This window comes from Syngnathus acus, chromosome 6, assembly GCF_901709675.1.
Source record: "Syngnathus acus chromosome 6, fSynAcu1.2, whole genome shotgun sequence".
NCBI lineage: Eukaryota > Metazoa > Chordata > Actinopteri > Syngnathiformes > Syngnathidae > Syngnathus > Syngnathus acus.
Window position 1 is genome coordinate 3,264,858 of NC_051092.1, and position 22,470 is coordinate 3,287,327.

The 22,470-nt window shown below is 44.8% G+C and overlaps 1 protein-coding gene across 2 annotated transcripts; it reads right to left on the minus strand.

Annotated features, from left to right (window-relative positions):
- Positions 1 to 556: 556 nt before the first annotated feature.
- Positions 557 to 22,425, minus strand: iqsec3b (IQ motif and Sec7 domain ArfGEF 3b). Of its 2 annotated transcripts, none has more exons than XM_037254092.1 (15): positions 21,641 to 22,425; positions 17,563 to 17,637; positions 13,844 to 13,964; positions 12,766 to 13,167; positions 11,282 to 11,994; positions 10,255 to 10,416; positions 8,068 to 8,190; positions 5,285 to 5,451; positions 4,336 to 4,475; positions 4,108 to 4,239; positions 3,900 to 3,999; positions 3,451 to 3,609; positions 3,250 to 3,342; positions 2,383 to 2,429; positions 557 to 1,494 (listed from the first exon to the last, which is right to left on the minus strand). In XM_037254092.1, exons 1-15 carry the CDS (start codon positions 22,201 to 22,203, stop codon positions 1,075 to 1,077), a joined length of 3,417 nt encoding a protein of 1,138 aa, XP_037109987.1. In that variant the 5' UTR covers positions 22,204 to 22,425; the 3' UTR covers positions 557 to 1,074. The 2 variants fall into 2 exon arrangements, with proteins under 2 accessions (XP_037109987.1, XP_037109988.1); XM_037254093.1 differs by having other exon boundaries at positions 1,342 to 1,477.
- Positions 22,426 to 22,470: the final 45 nt, after the last annotated feature.

Sequence of the window (22,470 nt, forward strand, 5' to 3'; positions counted from 1 at the left end):
TTTTCTCGCAGGGGTGGGCAAAGTAAAGCCCGTGGGTTGCAAGCAGTCCTTGTCATTCTTAAATCTGGCCCACCGAGCATTTGCGGTATGATATTGGTTGGACACATATAGCGCTTTTTTCCCTAGGGTTGGTATTTTAATATGTTTTCATTCATTATAGATTTGTGTACATTATTTGTTGCATTAAATTAGCTATTTCTATCCTAAAAGTGGCCAGTTAGAATGTATTTAGTGTATGATTAATATAGAGTTTTTGAATTGATTTATTGAAAATAATAAAAAACTAAACAAAAAATACAATACAAAATGCAGATAAATACTCTCAACAAAACAAAAAAACGTGGACATTTTATTTGATTACATAATAGGTTTAGAAAAAATAATAGTTTAAAAGCAGCATAAATTTAATTTAATTAAATAAATGTAACAGTTAAAATTAAATAATTTTTAAATAACATATTTAAAATTCCTTAAAATAGTTTATTAACAATAAATATAATAATTATTTTTTTGAAATGCAAAAATATAAGCTAAAAATATTTTTTTACTCAATTAAATATTTTGATTTGTTCAAATGAAATGAATCTAATATATATAGTTTGTTTTTAATAAATAATTTTTTATTACTTAAAACACATCAATATGACTAAAATTGAATCATTAAATAATTGCTCCATCAATTATGTTTAAATAAGTATTAAATACATATTTTACCGAAAATACTATTTTTTTTTTGTACCTCAACTGCAAATGAGCTCGTCCATTTGTTCATTTTACAAATCAAATGTGGCCCTTGAGCACATACGTTTGCACACCCCTGCTTAATGGGAATCTTGGTGCTTTTTGGGGGCTGCCGCCTGAGCACAAACAGTCCAAATGTGTTTTGAAGATGGTTAAACTGAGGACTGATATCCTCAGCGAGCACTTCAATTGTCTTTACAAAATGGCATCACAACAACTCCAGGTTTTGGGCCATAGTGAGGAGGGGGGGGGGGGGGGTAGCGGCAAGGCAGGAGGGTCATAGTGGCTGTTTGTGTGTTTTGTGCAGGGTGGTGGAGGGGGGGGGGGGATTGCTCAGACAATGCTGCGGGAGCCGCTGGAATTGCGTCTGCGAGTGAGCGGCATAGTGTGGTGGAGCGGCATGGGCGAGTCCGGCGGGCAGAACTGGTGCGGGTGGTTGTATGGGGGCGGGGGCGGCGGCAGGGGGGGTTGGGGCCCGTCACCCTGGACGTGGACAGGCGTGGACATGGCCGAGCGCAGAAGCTGATGGGCGGCCGGCCCCTGGCTGAGGAAGGCCTCCATGCGGCCCCGCCCACTCTGGTCCACAACGATGACCTTAACGATCTGCTGACACTGGATCAGCGTCTCCGGGCGGAGCTCCCCGGCCGGGGCTGGGCCCAGCAAGGCGGGCGGGGCGGTCAGGGCCAGGGGGGTCGTCGGCTCAACGCTGGGCGGGCTCAGTTGGTAGGTCTGCAGCCTGTTGTGAATTGACACCTAGTTTAGGAACAGCCAGAGAACGCACGGGGAGTTACCAGCCTGAACGCAGCCTTACGCAGCCCTCTGGTGTGACACGCACGGGGGCATGCAGGCATGCACGGAGGTGGCGTGCAATCAGCGCGTGCGACACACACACACTTACGGCCACACACTTTCTCATCATTGTATATATTTCTTATAAGGCTATTAAATCACCGATTCATTTGGGCGCCCGATTAATCAGTCAGCCCCAAAACGTCAATTTAAGCCAATACTTAAAATACTGTTTAATATCCTGACGCTAAGAATACTTTTAGAGGGGAGGGGTGTCAATCATTCACCGAAATGGGCTTTGTCTGTACCCACAGTAAAAACATTTCAAACGGTATCCAAGTTCTAACTACCTGGAAAGAGTTGAGAGGTTATGAGAAGTGGGTGGGGGTTGTTTTGCGGGCAGGTGAGGGTGGTGGGGGTAGAAGATCGAGAGATAAAGTGACACCGAGGGCGTGGTGCCTCCCTAACACACTGACTGACATGTCTCAAAAGGACTGGCTGAGGCAGGAAAAAGACACACGGTGAAAAGAGCAACAAACGCACACACAGGCTAGCTTATGTTTGCCTCGTCTAGGCTTAGCAACAGTTGATGAATGGATTTTATTTTTTCTCCGGAGCGAGAGTGGCTGATCCACTCGAAGGCCTCCAGGCCGCCTTTGTATCCTTGGTGAAGAGCCTCTGGCAGAGCTTTTCACTTTTTTTTTCCGTATTATTATTATTGTTAAAGCCAAGCATGACTTATTGAGTCACGCGCACACACACACGCCGCCGCGTACATTCAGAGAAGCAGTCCCACGGAGATGAACAAGCACACACTTACCTGAGGGAGACAAGAGTAGTTTTGGCACTCACCTCTACAGCGTTGTTGTTGCCGCTTTTATCGTACACGTCCTGTTGACCTGCCGGAGCACAGGAGAAATCAACAGGCGTGCATGAAAATATCAAAAGCGCTACAGGAATTTGCTGATACCTCCGCCAAGGCTTCATTCAGTATTTGCGCCAGTCAATGAACGGGCCAAGTCTACGACTAGAGAAACACTCCAAAGTTGAACCCTTTTGTACGTTATTATTAATTCATACATTGTTCGTGCCCTCGCTATATCGCATTTTTGAGATGTATTTTTGGTGTCGAGGTGACTAAATTCAGATTGATTGAGGCATTTAACAGGTTGATAAATATAAGAAAGGTTAAAGAAAAACAAATCTCCACGGCAGAGGTTTTGTTCCGACATTTGAAAGTTACATTTGTTTGTATGATTTGTGAGCGTGTTGCAGATATTATGCGTAACCTTGACAGCTAATAGCTACAAATACCGCCGACGTGCACAGTAATTAAATTAAAATATTCCCATCTTTCCAAGCTTCTAATCAGCACTAAGTAGGGAAGCTGCCGTTTTGAGGGACTGTTTTTTTCGTGTGCAACGAAATGCTTCAGCAGTTTGGGGGTTTAAAAAAATATGCTTATTTGCGATTCTCTAGTGAGCGAGATAAGGAGATTTACCACGACGTGTGTTAGGGCTTAACTTTTTTTTTTTTTTTTTAAATACAAGATTGACCTCTCTGTAAATGCATAGCAACATTTAGCCTGTGGATACTTTTGTAGCAGCACAAATTTGAATTATTTTTTTTTTTTAAGAAGTTCAATACAACTTCAACAAACAGTCAATGAATAATTTGTGAGTCACATGACAAATTGATTGAATGGATTTTAGTCTGCACCTGAGGGCGATCCATGTCCCGTGTGTGCATCCATTTGGCCGCCATTTGTGTGTATGCTGTGAGGCTGGATGCCCTGTTGCCTCTCCAGTTCCCCTTAAAAATACAAGAAAACAAAAGTATAAAAAGTAAGAAAACGAGTACTATATGTACTTCTACTAAAGTACAGCATGCGAGTACTTGAACAATCTTCGCAAGCCTTACACTGAATGTGTATGTGCTCCATCTCGTTGACTTCGGAAATGGCCTCTCGTAGCTCCTCGGCAAATTTCCGCAACTCCTCCCCACTTGGCGAGCAAAAGCTGACCAGCTGCTTCTTCTCGGAGGTAAACGGGCTCAGCATGGTGACGCCATGGGCGTAGTCTGGTGTCGAGACAAAAACAAAAGACGTGTGGATGTATTCATGGAGGATCTATTCAAAAGTCCAATGTTTGAAATGACACAGGAAGTCAGCCATTTTGATTTGAAGTGGCCATTTTGGGCAAACTCCTTTAACCCATCAGTATGGAAAGATTTTACCTCTTGTTGGCTCAGTCCATTTTGGATCTAGCGCTGGGTTAGTTATTGACCCAGTTTTAAGAAGGCAAGCCAAGGTGTTTCTAGCTTACATCATGCAGGTGCATCTGATATGTACAAGTGTGAATTTATTGTACATTCATTGCTGAAGAGATGAAACTGCATTCCCAGGAGACCCATCGCTTTGCAGAAGGTGTAAGAAGCCGAGGTTTTCTTCTTGGGGCATAGCTTCAGGATCTGGAGACGCACCCAAAGATGTTTGACATGTAAGAAAACCTGCTCGACTGAATAAAACGACTTGGCAGCGAAATGTTGATAGGCACACATGTTTTGAAGCGTGCTCACCAGGAGCAGGTCGTTGAAGAGGAAGACCTCTCTCTGGAGCTGTGATAATTTCTGTTTATGAGGTTTATTGGCATCTGGAACCTCAAACAGACGACAGCAGCACACCAGACGTCTGTGAGGTACGGCCAAGATCTGCACAGGGACAGTGAAAGAGATAAGTTAGGGAATTTTACGAAGGTCGTCACTTCTGGGTCGCTTGGGAAGTCGGAATATTTTTCCGAGGCTTACAGTCTTCAGACCAAGGATGGACTGCTCCACGCGGCTCACATAGGTGACATGGTCCTCATTGGATCGTAGCTCTCTTTGTTGGATTCGTTCATAAATGCCAGCCACCATCTCTCTGGGGATATCTGCTCCGTCGTCCACACCTGAAAAAGCAGCCGTGCCCCCCAAAAAAATATATGAGCATGGCTCACTGTGAACAATATTGCTTGGAAGGCCAAGACAAAGACCCTTTAAAAAAACGTATTTTCCATCAACTGGGAACTCATGAGGTTGTGAGAGCTTGAGCTATGAGGAGGGGCAAATAAGTGTTTGACCAAATTGTTTTGTTTACTGGTTGCTGCCTGTGAGGACATTGATAAACAGTGGACTGTCTCACAAAAAATACAGAGGTCATATTTTTTAGCTTGGGAGCTAACTCAGGCTAGCTAGCCTAAACAAATCAGGGCTGACAGATGGACAGAGAGACAGATAGATGGATGAGACTGTTAAATGGGTGTCCCTGCAGTGCCAGTCACAGCCACACCATGCAGGATGGCCGCACTTAATCACGACGTTCTCTTCGCCCGTTTCCATGACAATGAACTAACTGCCCAGAAGCTGCTGTTGACTGAAGAAAAAGTGTTGTTGAGCAAAGGTAAATAGAAGTCAAAATGCTGCCGGCCCAAGCAGAGGTGATGGGATGCATTTGGAAAATACCAGCTCGTATCGTTAAATCGCAATGAGCCGGAATTAATTGGCACGGTCTTTGGGGCAGAACTCGGGGAGCTGAGGATCGATCAGACATGGATCACCAGGAGAGCGAGGAGAGGTGTTCGCTTGAGGCGCTGACTTACGGGCCGTAGAAATGACTGTTGTTCATTTTGAACACAGCTACGTCCCAGTTATGAGGGTGTGCACACTTATGCAACCGCATTATTTCAGTTGTATAGCGTGTGGTGTACATGACTGTCACCTCTGAGGTTGCGTATGAAGTCGTCGAGGCCCATCTTGCGCTGCGGTTTGATGTTGGGCGAGTACATGTCAGTGTTGAGGAGGACCACAGCGAAGGCCAGGATGAAGATGGTGTCGGGGTTGTGGAACTGCTGCACCACATCGGGATTACACATGCAGTAGCGCTGGCTGAGTGCACATCAAAAAAAAAAAATTCAGTAAAAGATCGGCATTTTTTGTGCGTTTCTGAATATTTTATTCGGTCCACGTTGGTATAAAATGATGCTCCAAAATTCTTTGACAGTCAGCCGAGCTCTCTCGACTCCCACCTGCAGGCTTCCACCGCCTCTAAAAACGTTTTTTTGTGGTTCCTGAAGCGCAATCGAATTTAATGAAGTGGCCTCCTGACTTCATGGCTTGTGGCTTTATTATGATTATGACACACATTTTCACTCTCTTCTGATTTTAAGATATGGATATTGTGAGCTGGTTAGGATATGAGGAAGGGCGCAATATCGGCATCTGAGAGTGTGTGCTTTCATGAAGATAATTAAAAGGGGCATCATACGGAATACATTCAATATTTTTTATATACATACAGTATTCAAAATATAGAGGCAAAGAGGAAGGTTGTGGTCAATGGCGTATGATAATCAGTAGCGGTTGCCATTAATGGCGCTGAAAGGCCGCATTTGACAGTGCAAAGCGGTTTGCGCCATCGGTGAAGTAACACTCCTCTCGTCACGTTGGCTGGCACGAGCATGATGAGATGTTGCACTTTGTCTGCTCTCTCGCTGCCCGCAGGCTTGTAAATGTCTCCCTCGCGCCTCCCCAACTCCTTGACTGTCACTTGCGCTTACACACTGGTGCATTCTGGGAGTCAGAGGGGCTTTTAGCACAGACATGCCAGCGTGGAGGCTATGGACATTGGAGGATATACACTTGTTTGTATTTGGCACAAGGTGGCACGATTTAATACTTGAATTTATTTTTTGTTTTTGTACGATACTGCAAACTAAACATTTTCCTGCCGGTTTCAGCCAGTGAGCAGCGTCCCGACTCATTTACTTGACGTAATATGCGGGAAATATTCATAGGCGAGCTCCACGATTCTAGACACGCACACCCTCTGTGTGAATAAACAGCAACAACGTGCGTGTTTTTCGACGTCATTCTTGGCTGGCCATCTTACGTCAGCGGTCTGTTTCGACGGCGACCTGGCATCTTCACAAACATGAAGGTTCGCACGCCAGCTGGCACAAAGAATCCTTCGCCACCGTGGCAGCGCAACATACACGCGAATGACATAACAAGTGTTACGTAACAAATCCCGATAAGACCCGTTCACTTGTGACCTATACTCGCAAAGTGTAGTTGGCCATCGCCGGTGACAGATGTGTAATGACTCGGCGACATGTGATGAAGCGTTCTTATTGGCCTTCGAATGAGCAAAGAAGCGTGAAATGATTATTTGCTTTTCCTTCCACTGCCTTTCATCTGTAAAGGGCACCGATTATACACAGCTAGGCTAACCGAGGCTAACGCATTAGCAAAGTCATAATTATATATGCTAATGCTAATAAACTAGCACTCCAGAGTATATTTCAAAACGACATGAAATGTTGTAAGGGTGCGTTTGTTGTCATTTTAAAAGAAAGACCTCATCTCCTTGCACAAAAGACACGCACAGCATATTACATTGACTCTGGCACATCTATAACACTAAATCACAGCAGCAATTTTTCTCCAATTTGTCCCTGTGAGCAATGTGTGGACACATCCAGGATGCTTCAAGGACAATGCTGCCGAGTAAATGCCTTTGCTTTTTACCTACAAACCTGGCAGCGCTATAAAAGCAGGATGCATACTACACTTAGTCTCTTGAAGAGAAAATATGATCGAAAAGTGACTTTAAAATTGCTTCTTCCATCATGTGTGAATTCATAAATCCAAGAAAAGCTTTTGTGAGCTGCCTCGTTACTAAAATGTATATGCGAGCGAGTCATTCGGAAATGTGATGGAAGACATAATCGACATAATGCTCGGCAGCTAGCCTAGTCTAAATTATGCCGTTTATGAACCACCATCCATCCCTTAGGATTAGGGGTCAGGGGTATGGTTAGGCAAAAGCTGAGCAGAGTTTCATCCTTGTCGTGTTCCACATTAGCTTGTATTAGCTTGCATTAGCTTGTATTAGCTTAGTAATCCTGACCCCTTCTCTGCCCTTTCTTCTATCCATCCATTATGCTGAATCTGTTTAAGTGGACCGTGCGCAACTCTAACTCCAGACTTGCCTTTATACTGAGCAAAAATTATTTTCCTAAATATCCGCAACATATTGGCTGAAGCGCAATCACACAGAACAGATCCAAACCTAAAAAACAATGTGTCGCCAGGAGGTTGTTGTGAAGTCGAGAGCGTCTATTTTCGTACACTCACAGATCTGCATCGGGGTTTTTTTTTTGCGGGTTGTGTGTAATTGTCGAGTTCATCCGCGGTTGCAGGCAATCAGTATAATTTGTTAATGATACCAAAGCTTTGCTCTCATCACAACCTGTCACCAGCAGCTCTCATAAGCACTAAAAGCCTGTTAAAGTGTCTCTCTGGATGTGGATGTCTGATAGCCACAAGGCTAATACATGACATCAAAGATACTCTTGTCAGTTTATTTTTTTTATATATTTTCACTTAATACTGAATCATGTAAGCACCGGTCGCTAGCGGCAGTACAAAAAATTGAAGGTGCCCTTTTGGTTGTGAGGACCTTCTGCAAAATATTCCGCTTGAACGCTCCAAGCGTCTCACCTGAAGGCCTCAATGAGTCTCTCCACCTTCTGCGCCTCGCCTTGCACCCGCACGTGAGCCTGGAACTTCCTCAAGGCCTCGTCCAGCTCCATGCCCGAGAAATCCATTTCGTCCACCACGCAGCTGCCAGTATCCACGCGAATGAACACAAAAGAGGGCGGGGGGGGGAGAAGAAACAATTTAGCAACGTAGTAGGGGCAGCGTGGGCACTTGGGTCCAAGCGAATGCACACATACACACACACGCTGATGGCAAAACCTTCCTCTTACAGTCATACTTCCATTACTGAAGCGCTGACCTGGAAGACATACACGCACACACAAATAGAAAGTGGAATAGGATGACAGCGGGAGATAGGAGAGTCACATAATGACATTCAAAGGAGTACATGAAAGGCTTACAATGTGCCAATGGCAGCAGCACATACATAAATACATGTGTGTGTGTGTGTTGGGGGGGGCAGTGACCTATTTCAACAGTTTCTCCAATAACCTCAGCAAAAAAAAAGCCAGTCCCTCCGTTTTCTCCAGATGAGGATGCTTACAAAAACATGAGCATTTTGAATGGAAGCGTGTTGCATTTATGTATGCCGGCTAGCACTTTACTACCACTGAGCGGTCCAGTACAATGAGGACAGGAAAAAGTGTAGTTCTCACGAGAACGACGTGGACGTTTTTTCCACAAAGAATAAAGCGGCACCGAATGATGTCATGAAATCAAGTTGTGTCACTTGGGCTAACATTTGCACACTTGAAATGTGCACACTCAATATGAAGTAGATTGGAAACGTTTGAGTGAAATGAAGTCTCAAAGGCACGAGATGGAGATATAATGTCATATGTGTATTTATTTTGTGGTTTCAATGATCACTCCAAGTGGCCTTAACATGCAAGGGAGATCATATTTAGCTCTCATCTTTGCAGCTTCCACTGTGAAAGGATTTCTTTTCATATTTTTTTGCAGTCATGCTGCAGACAAGTCACAAGTCATACTTCACCTTGAAAAAATATTTGACAAAAAGCTCTTAAGATCCAAAGTAGCCCCTCCTCCTCTTTTTATGACTCTGCAATATGACAACTCCAAACTTCCAAAGTTGCTTTATTATATGATTTTATGCGCCGTTTTTTTTTTTTTTTTTTTTTTGTGGGTCAAAATAGAGCAGCTTTGAAAACGTGTCAGTGAGTCCTGGAGGTTGCTCGAAACTGATTTAAATCCAAAGATCAAAGTACCAGAGCGGGCGCTAATGTGACTCTCGGGTGTAAAGTAGCTCACTACATAGCAATATCTCACTAGATATGCTTTAGCGTCTGTGCTTCTTATTTGCTGCTAGCCAGAATATCAGCGTAGCTGTCGATGCGCAAGTCAATAAAAGTGGGAAGTGCTAAACCTGCAAAAGGTCTTGTATAATTCATGGCTCTGGCCCAGCATCATAAGATCAGCGTGAATGATGTCGCTGATAAAATGTTGAAAGGAAAGGTCGCTGTTGAATGATGGGAAATGTAGGCATTGTTTCCACAAGCTCTGCACAAAACTCAGCAAAAAAAATAATAATTTCAAGGCAACACTGAATAACAAAAAAAAATTATGGGGGGGGATTTGTGAGCTAAAAGTCATTTTACAAAAACAGAGGTAGTAGTTTTTCTGAGAGGAAAGTTTTAATCTGAAAAGAAGAAGAAAACTCATAATGTACAAGAATAGAAATTATGGTAATAAGTGACAAAAAAAAGAGGCTTTTCCTTTTTATCCAAAAATTTAAAACTATACAGATAACCGGGAAAGACTGAATAAAAGAAAATAAAAAGCTTTTGTAACAAAATTCATGACTCGTCATTCTTTATCTGTCTTTGAATAGGCTTTATTTTGTTGCTATACTGTCTTCTTTTTTTTTTTTTTTTTGCTTCTGATCTTTTTCAATCCCCACTGAAACATTTGAAAGATGGCAAAGGTTCAATTGCTTGAAAAGAAACCCATCTAATGGCCTAGAAAGATTCTAGAAAGCAACTGTGAATTATTTATATTGAATCTAAAGTTGTCTCCGTTGGGGGAACCAAACAAACGCAAGCAACTCAAATATTCTATTTAAAGCTACATGTCCAAATATTAGATATTGTCAGCAAGAAAAAAAATCAATAAAGACATGATCCATACATCAATTGGTAAATATTATGGAAAAGGATGGCGACTCACTCGAGAACGTCTCTGTTGAACTGCAGCTTGCTGTTGCCCAGAAACTCTCCAATCATCTGCCTGCTCAGGCCTTTCCTCTGCAGCAGAAAGTGAGCCACGCCGATAGCCGTGTCGGGCACAAAGCCACGCGTGATCAGGAAGTGAATGCCTTTCTCCGGGTTCCTGTCACCGCAAGGGAGCAATTGTTGAAACATGGTGTTATAGTGACATCATCAAAACTATTTATATAATTTTATTATATTATATATATTTATATCATTTTTAATAATACCCAAAAAATAAAACATACATGAATTTTATATATTTATATATTATATATTTATATCATTTTATTATTTTTAATAATACCAAAAACAATCAAAAAACATGATTTTTTTTAACTAAAAATAACAAATTCATAAAATATAGTCAAAAAATAATAAAAATAAATAAATACATTTGTGTCATAAGAAACGATACAAATAAAAATAAGAACAATGGAAATACATATGACGCTCTCAAAAAATGCATTGGACTCTTGCTGTTCTTAGTTAACATTTATGAAATATTAACAACCCATTTGAAGCCGTTTCATAACACTTCATCAGAATATAATGTCGGCGCTCTTTCGCAAGTGCTCGACGATTCAAAAGGATACTTATGCAGTATGTGTGTGTGTGTGAGAGAGAGACAGAGAGAGAGAGAGAGAGAAAAGAAACTGCTTCTGAAATAAAGAAAAATTAAAGTGCGTTCATGCTCAAAGCTGTTAGCTGACGACTCGTCCGGGTCAGAGCGGCTGCCAGCCAAGCGCGCTCCTTAATCAACTTTAATTTGCGATAACTAATAGTAATGATGAGAAGTAAAGGCCAGTGGTGCTCTCCCTCTATTTATGGCTGCTTTCACATTGTGCATGCTCCCTTTTTTTTTTTTTATACCTCCTCCATCGCCTCGATGCCTTTGGCTTTATTTTCTTGTCGGTAGTGGGCCCCTCCCGCAAAAAAAAAAAAAAAAAAAAACTCCCAAGGCAAAAAGTGTACTTTGCACTCACACGTTGAAGAGGTTTAATCCAATGCGATAGAGCCGTTTACGATGTGTGTCGGTGGAGAGGGTGGGCGAACGGCAGGCCGCCGGATCCTGGCATCGATCCCTGGGCAGGGAGACCACCAGAGCCTGCAGGGCATCGGGGCCGCCGCCCGTCGCCAGCTGCTGCGGGTGGGTGTAGTGATACTGCTGGTACTGGGTGTAAATCTGGGCGGGCTGCTGGTCGGACTGGGCCGAGGTGACGATGGCGGCGGAGGTAGACGTGGAGGTAGACCCGGCTTTGTCCGAGATGCCGTCGCTGTACGGGGCGCCCCCCGGGAGGGGCACGGCGGAGCCCCTCCGCGACCCCGGGTCCAAATTCTCCAGCTCCTCGCTGGGAGGAGGCGCCGGGAAGTCGGGCTCCTCGCCGGACTCGCCTCCGACGAAGCCCATCCCGCTCAGCGAGGTCTTCCTGCTGCCCGCCTCGCCGCCGGCGTTGCCCAGCGAGGTGGTGGTAGTGGTGGTGGTAGCGGACGAGATGGTGTAGGAACTATTGCTGTCGATGTGGACGGTGACGTCCCGGAAGGCCATGAGTAGAGAGCTGGCGCTGCGGGGGAGGCAGGCGCTCTCGGCGGCCGCACACAGGGCCCCGGGGTCCATGAGGAGGCCTTGGCCCTCCGAACCTTCGGATACGCTCCAACCGCGGAGGGCCTCATCTATCGACTGGGCAAGCGAGTGAAGCTGAAAGAACAAAAACAAATTTGTCACGGGGGAGTAGCAGTAAGCACGACTGCCTCACAATCAGAAGATTTGTCTTGGAATCTCGGGTGGAACATCCCCAAAAAACATTTTTTTCTCTGCATCGATCGCCTCAGAGTGAGGAGATCCTCGTTAAAATCATTATCGGAAAATCACTATGGTTATTTGAAGCCTCTTAGATGTGAATGTGAGCGTTAGCCTAAAGACAAAACGAGCTTTTAAAAATGGATGGATTTTTCTTGTCACATTAGGATACTCTGCACATTTTAAAAGGAACACTTACTTTAATGTCTAATAATGATAAAGTACAATGGAGCGAATTGAAGGTTGAAATGGTCTCCTATTGGAGCAGGTTAGCTAATTATCTGCATTTTGTGAGACCGATGGGTCCAAATGAGTAACGACAGTGTCTTATTAGATCATCTGGTAAAACAATATATATATATATTGAGTATATCCAGATGTCTACTGGGAGCTGCTCCAGCTCACCATAATGAGGACAAGCAACCTTGAAGATGTGCGATGCAAAGTTGTTTGTCTTGATGTGCCTTGTGATTGGCTGGCACGAGTCCACTGCTTTCCATTCTCTTGCCAAAAAGTAAGCTGGCAAAAGCTCCAGGTCATACGTGACCCTAATGAGGACATTGACATCGTCCATCGGTTCCAATGTGACTTTGTTTGTTGACTGGCGACCAGCCCAGGGCGGACCCCGGAGAAGGAGGATTTGAATTTCTGGTATTCAAACAGACTCACTTGTTCGGAGAAGCAGTCCTCCAGCTGCGAAAGCGAAGGTCCGGGGCTTTGAGAGGGCGGCGCTCCTGAGGTCGGAGCGGCGGCCGCTGCCGGGGCGGACGCGGGAGACGGCGGTAGAGAGGTGGAGCGACACGGCGGCGGAGGAGGCGTCTTGGAACGAAGCGGAATCTGCCCCCCTCCCGGATGGAGAGAGTAACTGTGTCTCTGGGTGCTATTGCGGGCCCGTCCCGACGGGCTGGGTTGGCGCAGGGAGATCCGGCGCGGTAGCTTGCTCTCCGAGAGCGAGTTGCGGATCTTTTGGAAATTTTTGCTGAGCTGGTACTGACGGAAGGCCGTCTGGATGCGGCGGGCGGCCCGTCTGGCGATGAGGTGGCCTCCGTACCTTTGCTCCAGGTCTTCTATCTGGAGAGAGAAGACGATGTTTGTGTTGGATCTCTCTACCAGGCGTGCCTAATGAATTGTCCCCCCAAAAAAGTTACACTGCCAAACCTTCCAGCAAAGAAGACAAATCAGAGCGATAAAGAAAAGGAGGACAGCCGACGCACACCATGAGAACACCCCGCAAAAAATGCGCGCGCACACACACACACACACACACGAAAGCCGTTATTAGCTGTTACCATGGCAACCTAGCATCTTTCATGCTCCTGTCGCTGTGGATGTTGAGACACTGGCGTTCACTTTTTTTCGCTCTCTCTTTCATGTCAACAGAGACAGAAATAGATCTGAATGGGTTTCTTTTGCAGCACGCAATGTCATTTTCACCCCCCCCCTATTCCCACCATCGACCCCCCCCCCCCCCCTCATGCTCAAAGACAAATGTCTCTCCGTCTCCCTCCTGCCAAGGGCGAAAAATACACCCCGATATGAGGGCCCGTCAGGGACATAATTCAGGATTACTGGACCCCCCGTTATTCATGGGGGATAGAAACCAGGTTGGCCTGTAAATAGCAAAAACTTTGCGTAGAATTGATTGTACGTCACTATGTTACATTTCAGTTTGATGTGTGAGAGCATTTCAGTCATCCCGAATTACCATGTGCCCCTGACGTCCCCGCACGCCCGGAGAAGGGCGTACCTGTTTGTTTTTGTTTTCCAGGGAGATCTCGTAGTCACTGGGCCCCTCCCGCTTGGCTGTGGTGCCGTCCGCGTCCCGTCCTCCTGAGGACGAGCCGTCCTCTAGGCTCAGCAACCGGCCGCTGTCGTGGGAATAAGAGCCGATAGTCATCAGCGCTCGCCTCCGTCCATGACCTTCACAACACATCTGTGGAGTGTGTGTGTGTGTGCGTGTGTGTGTGTGTGTGTGTGTGTGTGTGTCTGTGTGTCTGTGTGTGTGTGTGTGTGTGTGTGTGTGTGTGTGTGTGTGGAGCAGCAGGTGGGAAATGACTGCAGTAGCCGGAGGCCATAGCAGGACACAATTTCATCAGAGTTTGCAGCAGAAATTCATTTAAATCTTCTCTCAAGCCTTTATCATGATATTATAATCATAATAAATGTGTTAAATTATGTACAGCCCTATTATGTATTATGATCTATTTCATCTATATTTTGGCCGGAGAAAAAAAAATCGGAACTGACGATTCTAATCTTTTGCACAGGGCATCGTTTTGTTGGATGGGAAGCACAGTGGTATAGCACATTCGCCTCGCAATCCGAGGTTCCGAGTTCAATTCTCAGCTCCAACTTTCTTGGGAGGAGTTTGCAGGTTTGGGCACCAGGATATAACTAGTATTGTATCTTTGTATGTCATATTTGTTGCTAGGCAACATTCGCCATGTTACCTTACCTAATAAATATCTGGATAGCATATACAATAATAAAATGGAATAAAATATAATAATATAATGTAAAATTTTATGGAAACAAATGCGCTCATATATAGTTGCATCGAGTGCTGCGGTGTCAATTATAGCAAGAGAACGTCTGCATGCGCTTGCGACACAGTGAGACAATCGCCTCAAAGTCAAACATGACTTGCATAAAAAGTAGCGATAACTTCATCAGCTTCTGCAGATATTTCGCAAATAATCATCTGTAATAGAGCTGAGGCTGAGGAAAATGAAAAATATATACGATTGTAAATAGTCTTATTTAATGCCGCTTTGACGTGGTTTATAGTGGCTCTCTTCAATAATTCCCCCGTCCTTCGTTTTATTTAATTCAAGGGACAAATATTCTTCTTTTACACGACATCACGACTGAAATCTATCAAAGGGGAAAATGAGGTCAGGGCGATTCCAAAATTGATTTGTGGATATGTTAAAGTTATCTTAAAAGTATTTTGAGATTAGCCAGTCTGGATTTTTACTTTTCAACACTTTGGGCCAATGCTAATTTCTGCATCTCTTTAGCTTTTAGCTTTGTCACAATAGTATTTCCGTTATCGTCTATCCATCACTTGAAAATATCGGATTTTCACTCAGTCTAGCCGGCGAGACATGGGTGGAGAAATTTTTGGATTAGCAAAACTAAACATTAAAAACAGGCCGCCTCCTGACACAATATGGGGAATATACACAATTCCCCCAAAAAATTAACTTGGTTGTGTAATTTCACACTCGATGGTCGGGCACGCACTCCAGGGATCCGCCAATTTTTATACAAGTGATTCAAATGGCAATTTTCCATAACGTGTCCTCTGTGAGCTTTGAGCATCATTTGACAAATAATGCATTGTGATTTCCCTCCTCCTTTTCCTCGAAACACTTCTTTCACTCAGGAGTGTATTCACAAGTGTAAACACGATGCACAGTGAAGGCTGAACAACAGCAAGCAGGTTAAAAATCCAATTCAAGGCGCATACGCCAAGTTCCTCTTGTTATTGTTGTTATCACGCCAATATTTCTCTCACAAATAAGGCCACCAGAGAAGCATTGTGTCTCAAACGAGCTCAAGCCAGTTAGGTTCAGTCGCAAATAGGACGGTTGCGTAAAGAGAAATCCAGAGCCGAATTCGAATACATTAGTACGTGAGAATACATTAGAGGGTTTAAAAGGCAAGAGTTGAGCAATTTATGCATCTGGACTGCAAAAAGCTTCTGTAATGCTCTGTGAGACACCCCCACTCACTCCCACTACTCAAAGACTGTCACTGGATTTGGGACATCTGTCAAAAAATATTATTTTTAAAAAATTCAGCCCGTTAATACTGTGTCAACCAATGTATTATAAAGAATAAAATGCAAAGTTTTAGAAAAAATAATAAGGTAATTTGAATTAATAACCTTCATAAATATAATTATTATTATCAATTACACTTCAAAATAGTATACTAATATTGCTGATTAAATTTGACATATTTAATAAAAACACTTTTTTAAAAATATTATCCATTTATATTTCATTTTCATAATATTATTTAAGCATTTAAAAAAAAATCTAATGTATCCCTTGAGGACAAATGTTTGCCCTCTCCTGCTCAAATTGCATTCGTGAATGAGAAATATATACAAGTGCCGGATAGACAGCCCTGCAAACCGGTTTTTGCTCATGACCTTAGAGGAGAGGGAGGAAGTGTCATTATTTGTGCTCGACCGGACAAGTCACGTTAAACACAGCTGTATCACGTGACACCACGCAAATGTCGGCTTCTCGTCATCACGGCCTCCAAATCATAAACGTTTGTCATGAGGATGATATCATTTTGGATGGAATTACCGCCCCCCCCAAAAAAAGGTGCCGAATTTCTCACCGATGTAAGGCAGCAGAATGTAATAAGATCCCCCATAAGCCCCACAAATTGCATGCTGATCTGATGAGATTGAATGTTGATACAGTGTAAGCCACTGAACACGTTCCATGCCATAGCCAATGTTCATTTTAAATTGCTGCCAAATGTGGGATCTGGATCCAATCGGGAGAAAATTTGACTTGTGATCTTGTACACACACTCCAGAGACCCAGCCACTGTGCTTTGGCACATACGGATGAAATGTTTTGGTGCGTTTCAAAATGGTCTTTTATTTTATCCTGATGAAAGGATCCAAATTCATTTGAACTCATTGAAGCAGGTATCCTAAATGGATATGCCATGGCGGCGCTTTTCTACCTCCATGCCATCTAATGATTTCAAATATTAAAGATTGTTTTGAAGATTTGCTATGAAAATTTGGATACGAGAGCTCATTCAATGATCATTTCCTTCATCCTCATTTTGAAATGTTGCATATTTTTACTGCCGCCTGTAAATCCAATTTACAATTTGAAGATAATAAAAATAAAACACCCACACAGAGACATGAACTCATCGCCGCTCGACAGAACTCCCCAAATGCCAAGCAGAAGGCAAGATGGCTGGTTTTCTCGTCCCCTCGTTACTATGGCAGTGATGGCCATTGCGTCATCAGCGAGTTGCTAGGGCCGATTGGGTATTGACAGTATCGGCACTCACTGATGCCTGTGCGTTCAATAACCTTGAGGTCCTGACGGCTATTTGTTACCAAGCGCTTAATGTGGCTGCATCTGTGACCACAACCGCACACACACACACAAAAACACACACCATAATGTGTGCGGTCAACTGCACACAGAGCAAAATGTCCTTTGGTGTAATAATAAACCTTTGTGTAATGGCCATGTTGGGGACTTACAATGATGGCTGCCCCATTACAAACAAGGAGACAATAGGCGATGACAGTGAGAATGATGAAAATGGAGGATGCTGATAACCAAGTAAGCAATGCGGGTAGAAACAGTTTAGCAATCATTCCAACAAAAGAGAGGAATAAATGTTTGTTGACGATGAGGTGCGGTGGCCATTGGGAATTTCGGGAAAATATATGAATTGAAGCCATCTTACCTGGATGCGCCGCTGACGTCAACTTCAGGATGCTCGGGGGCGGGGCAACAGAACTGATGCAGCACCGTTTCGCTTCTGCGAAGCAGAGAGAAAACTTGTTTATCCCGTCTGTTTGTTTTGCCAAGCGCCAAAGAAAATCCAGAAAAGAGACTTTCATTAAACTCCTCGGGATTATTTGGCACTGATCCCTTCGTAAATACCCATATGTGGGTCAATTCCAGGCTGAGACTGCTTACAGTGCATCCAGATGTTGATAGCCACGATGCATCCATCAGTCACGGCTGTAATTTAGCCGTGTCCCCGAATCAACGTGACAGATGGTCACTTGCAGCTATTTCCCTTCCCATACAAGTTATCACACTTTCATTCATATTTTAGCTACCATGTCTGAGTTACTGACATAGATGACGCAATACACTTGCAAGCATTAAATCTATTGTGAACAGACTTATTAAAATACCTCAAAGATATTTTGTCCTAAGATACTTCCCGTTACGTTAGAAAGATCCTCGTAAATACTTTTGATGGATCACCTCGCCGTACGGTAATAGTCCGCTTTTTTTCCCGCGTTTTCACGTTTGACTGCGCGGCAAAAGCGTCTCCTGACTTGCGCTCGGCATCTTCTACGTGACGCAAAGTCACGGTGACAGGCAGTCAGAATCAACGCCCGGACTCACAGTGACAGTCGTAGCTATAAAAAGATTCCTTTTCTGCGCAACTTCCACATGAAGAACGCATGCATCCATTTTCTACTGCGCTTCTTTCTGTTCGGGGTTGAAACGAGGGCTGACGTTCACTCATTTGGACTTACGGACAATTTGATGTCAAACTCTGGCCCGCGGGCCAAATTTGGCCTGCAGTGTCATTATATTTGGCCCGCGAAAACATTGTGTCAGTACTAAAATTGAAAATTGTCTTCACTTTTAAAAAAAATACAGATGTTTCTAGCAATTGTTATTAGCATTCATCTTTTTAAAAATTGGAACAGTTCTTACTCTCTGATTTCAAAAGTATTTATTCATCAGTTTGTTGTGTAGCCTGTATTTAAAATGAGACGTTCATACATTTATTTGGGTTGACAGTCATACTAGCCCTCCGAAGGAAACGATGACTACGCTGCGGCCCGCGACAAAAAAAAAACGACAATGCATCGAAGCTAACATGCGTGTTTTAAGCAGGAGGCCCACAGCTGAGATTCAAACGACGAACCTCGGAAATGTGACGTACATGCTATGCATCGCTTGACCGTTTGCTGCCCATTTCGGTGCTTTCCCGTAGGAGAAATGAAGCGGAGTTCCTTAATAGATCCCCGACAGAAAAGCCACTGTAAGTAAAAAAGCAAACGTTGCTCATTAGTGAGGGAATGGGCGTAGAAAAGCGCAGTTTCTGCTCATTTTTTTGTCGCTTTATTTGTGGTCCCGGAGGCCGTCATACACAAGCACGCTTTTCATTCTATGCTTTTGTACAAGGCATTCCACCTAATGGCCATCCGCACCCAAGGCGGCGTACAAATAGAGCAGGTGAATATTTTAAGGCTACGTGCCTTTTGCTGTCGGCCGGCGTTGCCATCATGCCTACGCGGCCTTGCTCTTTTGTACCGCTACTTCAAGTGCAGTATGTTCCGTCGTCTCCCGCTTTCCGGAAGCCTGGCATGCGACTCGGGCGCTCAGGATGGCGCCGGTACATTTTGTGCACCTTCCCAGACACCGCGGGATGTCCCTCAATCCCTTGGCGAAGATTGTTTGTTCGGGATAGATAAAGCGAGTAGACAGCTCGCCCAAAATGGAGTTTTTTCCCTTTTCCTGCGTGGTCTTCTCCCTGCACCTGAGCTGGTCCGCTCCAAAGTCAGCCCTCGAGCTCCTTCCGAAGGGGGCTTCCATCAAAGAGCGTTACTGAGCATGCATCTTCTATTTCTCGCTCCCCCTCCTGAGAATGGCTGATTACCGTTCGCTCCACGGGCTAAGTGGGCCAGATAGAGAAGGCTCAGCTGGAAAGAGCGGGAGAGAATCCTTTCTCTGAACCTCTTCCTTCTCTGCAAAACCTCCAGGGTGCATACACGTGAACCGGCAACACTGGCAACAATGCAAAAATACACAAAACACGCAGCCAAAATAAGATTACGCACCAGCACACGTGTCGTTTGGATGGAGACGCACGGATAGACGTGTGCGCTGAGTGTGTGAGGCCAACAGGCCCCTTTATTAGGAACACCACATTATCCATCTATCTATCGATCGATCGATCTGTTTAGCTAGCGAGCTAGCTATTTGTCTACATGTCTGTCCTCCCGTCCATCCATCTATCCACTTGCTTTTTTCAATTTCATTTCAGGTATCATTCAGGCAGTTGGGAAGCCACCATCCTCTGAGAGCTGAGGATTTGCAGTATATCATTCCATTTTCCGTGGCTCACCAACTAAAGTTGGAGCATTGCAAAATTGATTTTTGGCTCGTTTTGTTGCCACCACCCCCACCTGCAGTTCAATACCACTTTGAGAAGCTTCATGGCCTGCACACCGCTCCAGTACAATTTATTGTTTGTCGAAACAGGATGTGTTCTTGCCTATTCGTGCAGAGGAAGGCCTGCGACTATCAGCACAGATGAAAAAATAACAACTGATGAACTCCTGGAGAAGTCGTTCGTGCAAAGCAAAGGTTAAGGGTTAATGGGAACTCTACAAAAGCTCCATTCAGCGAAGGTTTCAAAGACTTACAATATGAAGCATGACCGATGTCAAGTTGCTGAGCATCGTTATTCTCCACTTGAAACACCGAGCAGATTCCCACATTCAAAACCAAAACTAAATAGCGATGACACAAGCAGAAAGTACGACCTAGAGAAATGTAGTTTCAATTGTTAGCCTCTTTGCGTATTTAGAAAAATAACAAGTACAGCTAAATCGGGATTTAATTACGCCGAAACCAACAAAGTCTGGATTGAACGTACGGAAAATAGTATCCATTCACTCAAAACACACCTTTGAACAGCTGTGGTGTAATTACAGTGAGAGACATGTTGTGCCACGGTTGTCAGAGATATACACACTAGACGAGAGCAGGCTTAACACATGGCGGCCATGTTAGCAGGGGCAACCATTTCCCAAACTTGAAAACTTTTTATACTGTATGAGGCATTTTAGGTCACAAAAAAGTACTTCAATTTAACAGCCAATCGGTTTTGACGGATGACCCCTTCTGACACCTCACGCTCCCTTTTTTTTTTAACACCATTGCAGTCTATGTCAAATATTACTTTTACTAGCATATGCAACATGGTGCTAAAATATAAATGGAGTGCTATCGTGGGCCGGACCTTTGACAAGTTTGATCTAGAAGCTAAAAAAGTGTCTTCCTCTCATTAGACGAAGAAGTGGTGCACTATGACGCCAGGGGAGGTGGCGTGGTGGGGGTGCACGCGTTCACGTGGTGCACGTGCGTCTCATCTAACAGAAAACATCAGAGGCCCGTCGGATGCCCCATGAGACGTGAAAAAGCCGCACATTCATTAACAGCAGGAACAGCAACGTGGACGCATCACATCACTCACCATGCAGGCTGCCCCCCACCCACACACACACACGCTCACACGTAAGCATGCGTCACACACGTATAGTACACACACTCACGCATGCACAAATCGACATATACACTAGGCTGCACACACACATGCATGTATCACATGCTCGTGCATGCATTACTGACACACACATTGCACACACAAATGTGCATTAAACACTCATGTATTTATTATAAGCACACACACACGTATGCATGCAATACACGTGTATATTACACACGCACACTTGCAGGCCCACAGCTGTTTGTTACGTAATGATCCAGTTTCGCTTTTAAATAATCCACCTCTGTATCTCTCTCTGCCCCTCACGCACACACACACACACACTGAGCAACGCTCAATGTACGTGCAGGATATTATAATAAATTATAATAATTAAAACAACCTTTTTGGTGAACTAAAATTATAAAGAAAATGAGAGACTAATGGTACACAGCAATCGAGCGCAGTAGTATTTTTCTAAAGCTTTTCCGGACCATTTTTTGTATGTGTATGAACTCACTCGGATGTCTTGGCGAGGGCCAGCGAACGACACAGAGTAGTCGGGGTCATCGGAACCAAGGAGCGGCAGCCGGTGCAACTCCCACCGTTTTCCGGCTCGCTCTCGACCGGCGAATCGGTGGTCAGCTCAGCTGGAACCAGCTGCATGTCCCCCGGGTCCAGAGGCTCCGCGGAAGGAGCCCGGACCACCGCCGCCCCGTCGACTTGTTGTTCCGGTGCGGCCGTTTGCTCCGGCGCGGGGCTCGCCGCGGAGCTCGTCGTGGAGCTTTTGATCTGGGGGTCCTGAGCGAGGTGGAGGTGATGGAGGCAGCCCAGGTCGGGGTGAAGCTGATGGTGATGATGGAGGAGGTGGTGCGGGTACGTGGGGTAAGGATGCTGATGCTGCTGCACGCGGACATCTCGCAGGTGCCTGTTCTCCCCAATGAGCTCATCCACCCGCCGGTCCAACTCTTCGATGCGGGAGCGCTGCGTCTGGATCAGACTTTGCTGGTTCTGCACAATTGTGGTGAGCTCCCGCAGGTACAAGATCGCCTGCACCGGATTATCCAGCAGGCTGGAGCTCATCCTACACGCGAGGCTCGGACAATGGCCAGAAAGAGACAGGCAAAAAGGACGCAGAGGAGAGGGAGGATGTTGAGGGACGAGCGCTCCTTGGCGGTGTTGTTGTTTTTTCTTCTTTTGGAAGGATGCAGCGATAGTGCTCGCCTCCACTTGTGCTCCCTCCCTCCTGTCTCCCTCTCTTACTGCGCTGAGAGATGCTGAAGAGAGGAACTAGATCCAGCTGTGATCGCAGGGGGGGGGGGGGGGGGGCAGAAGGGGAGGAGGAGGCAC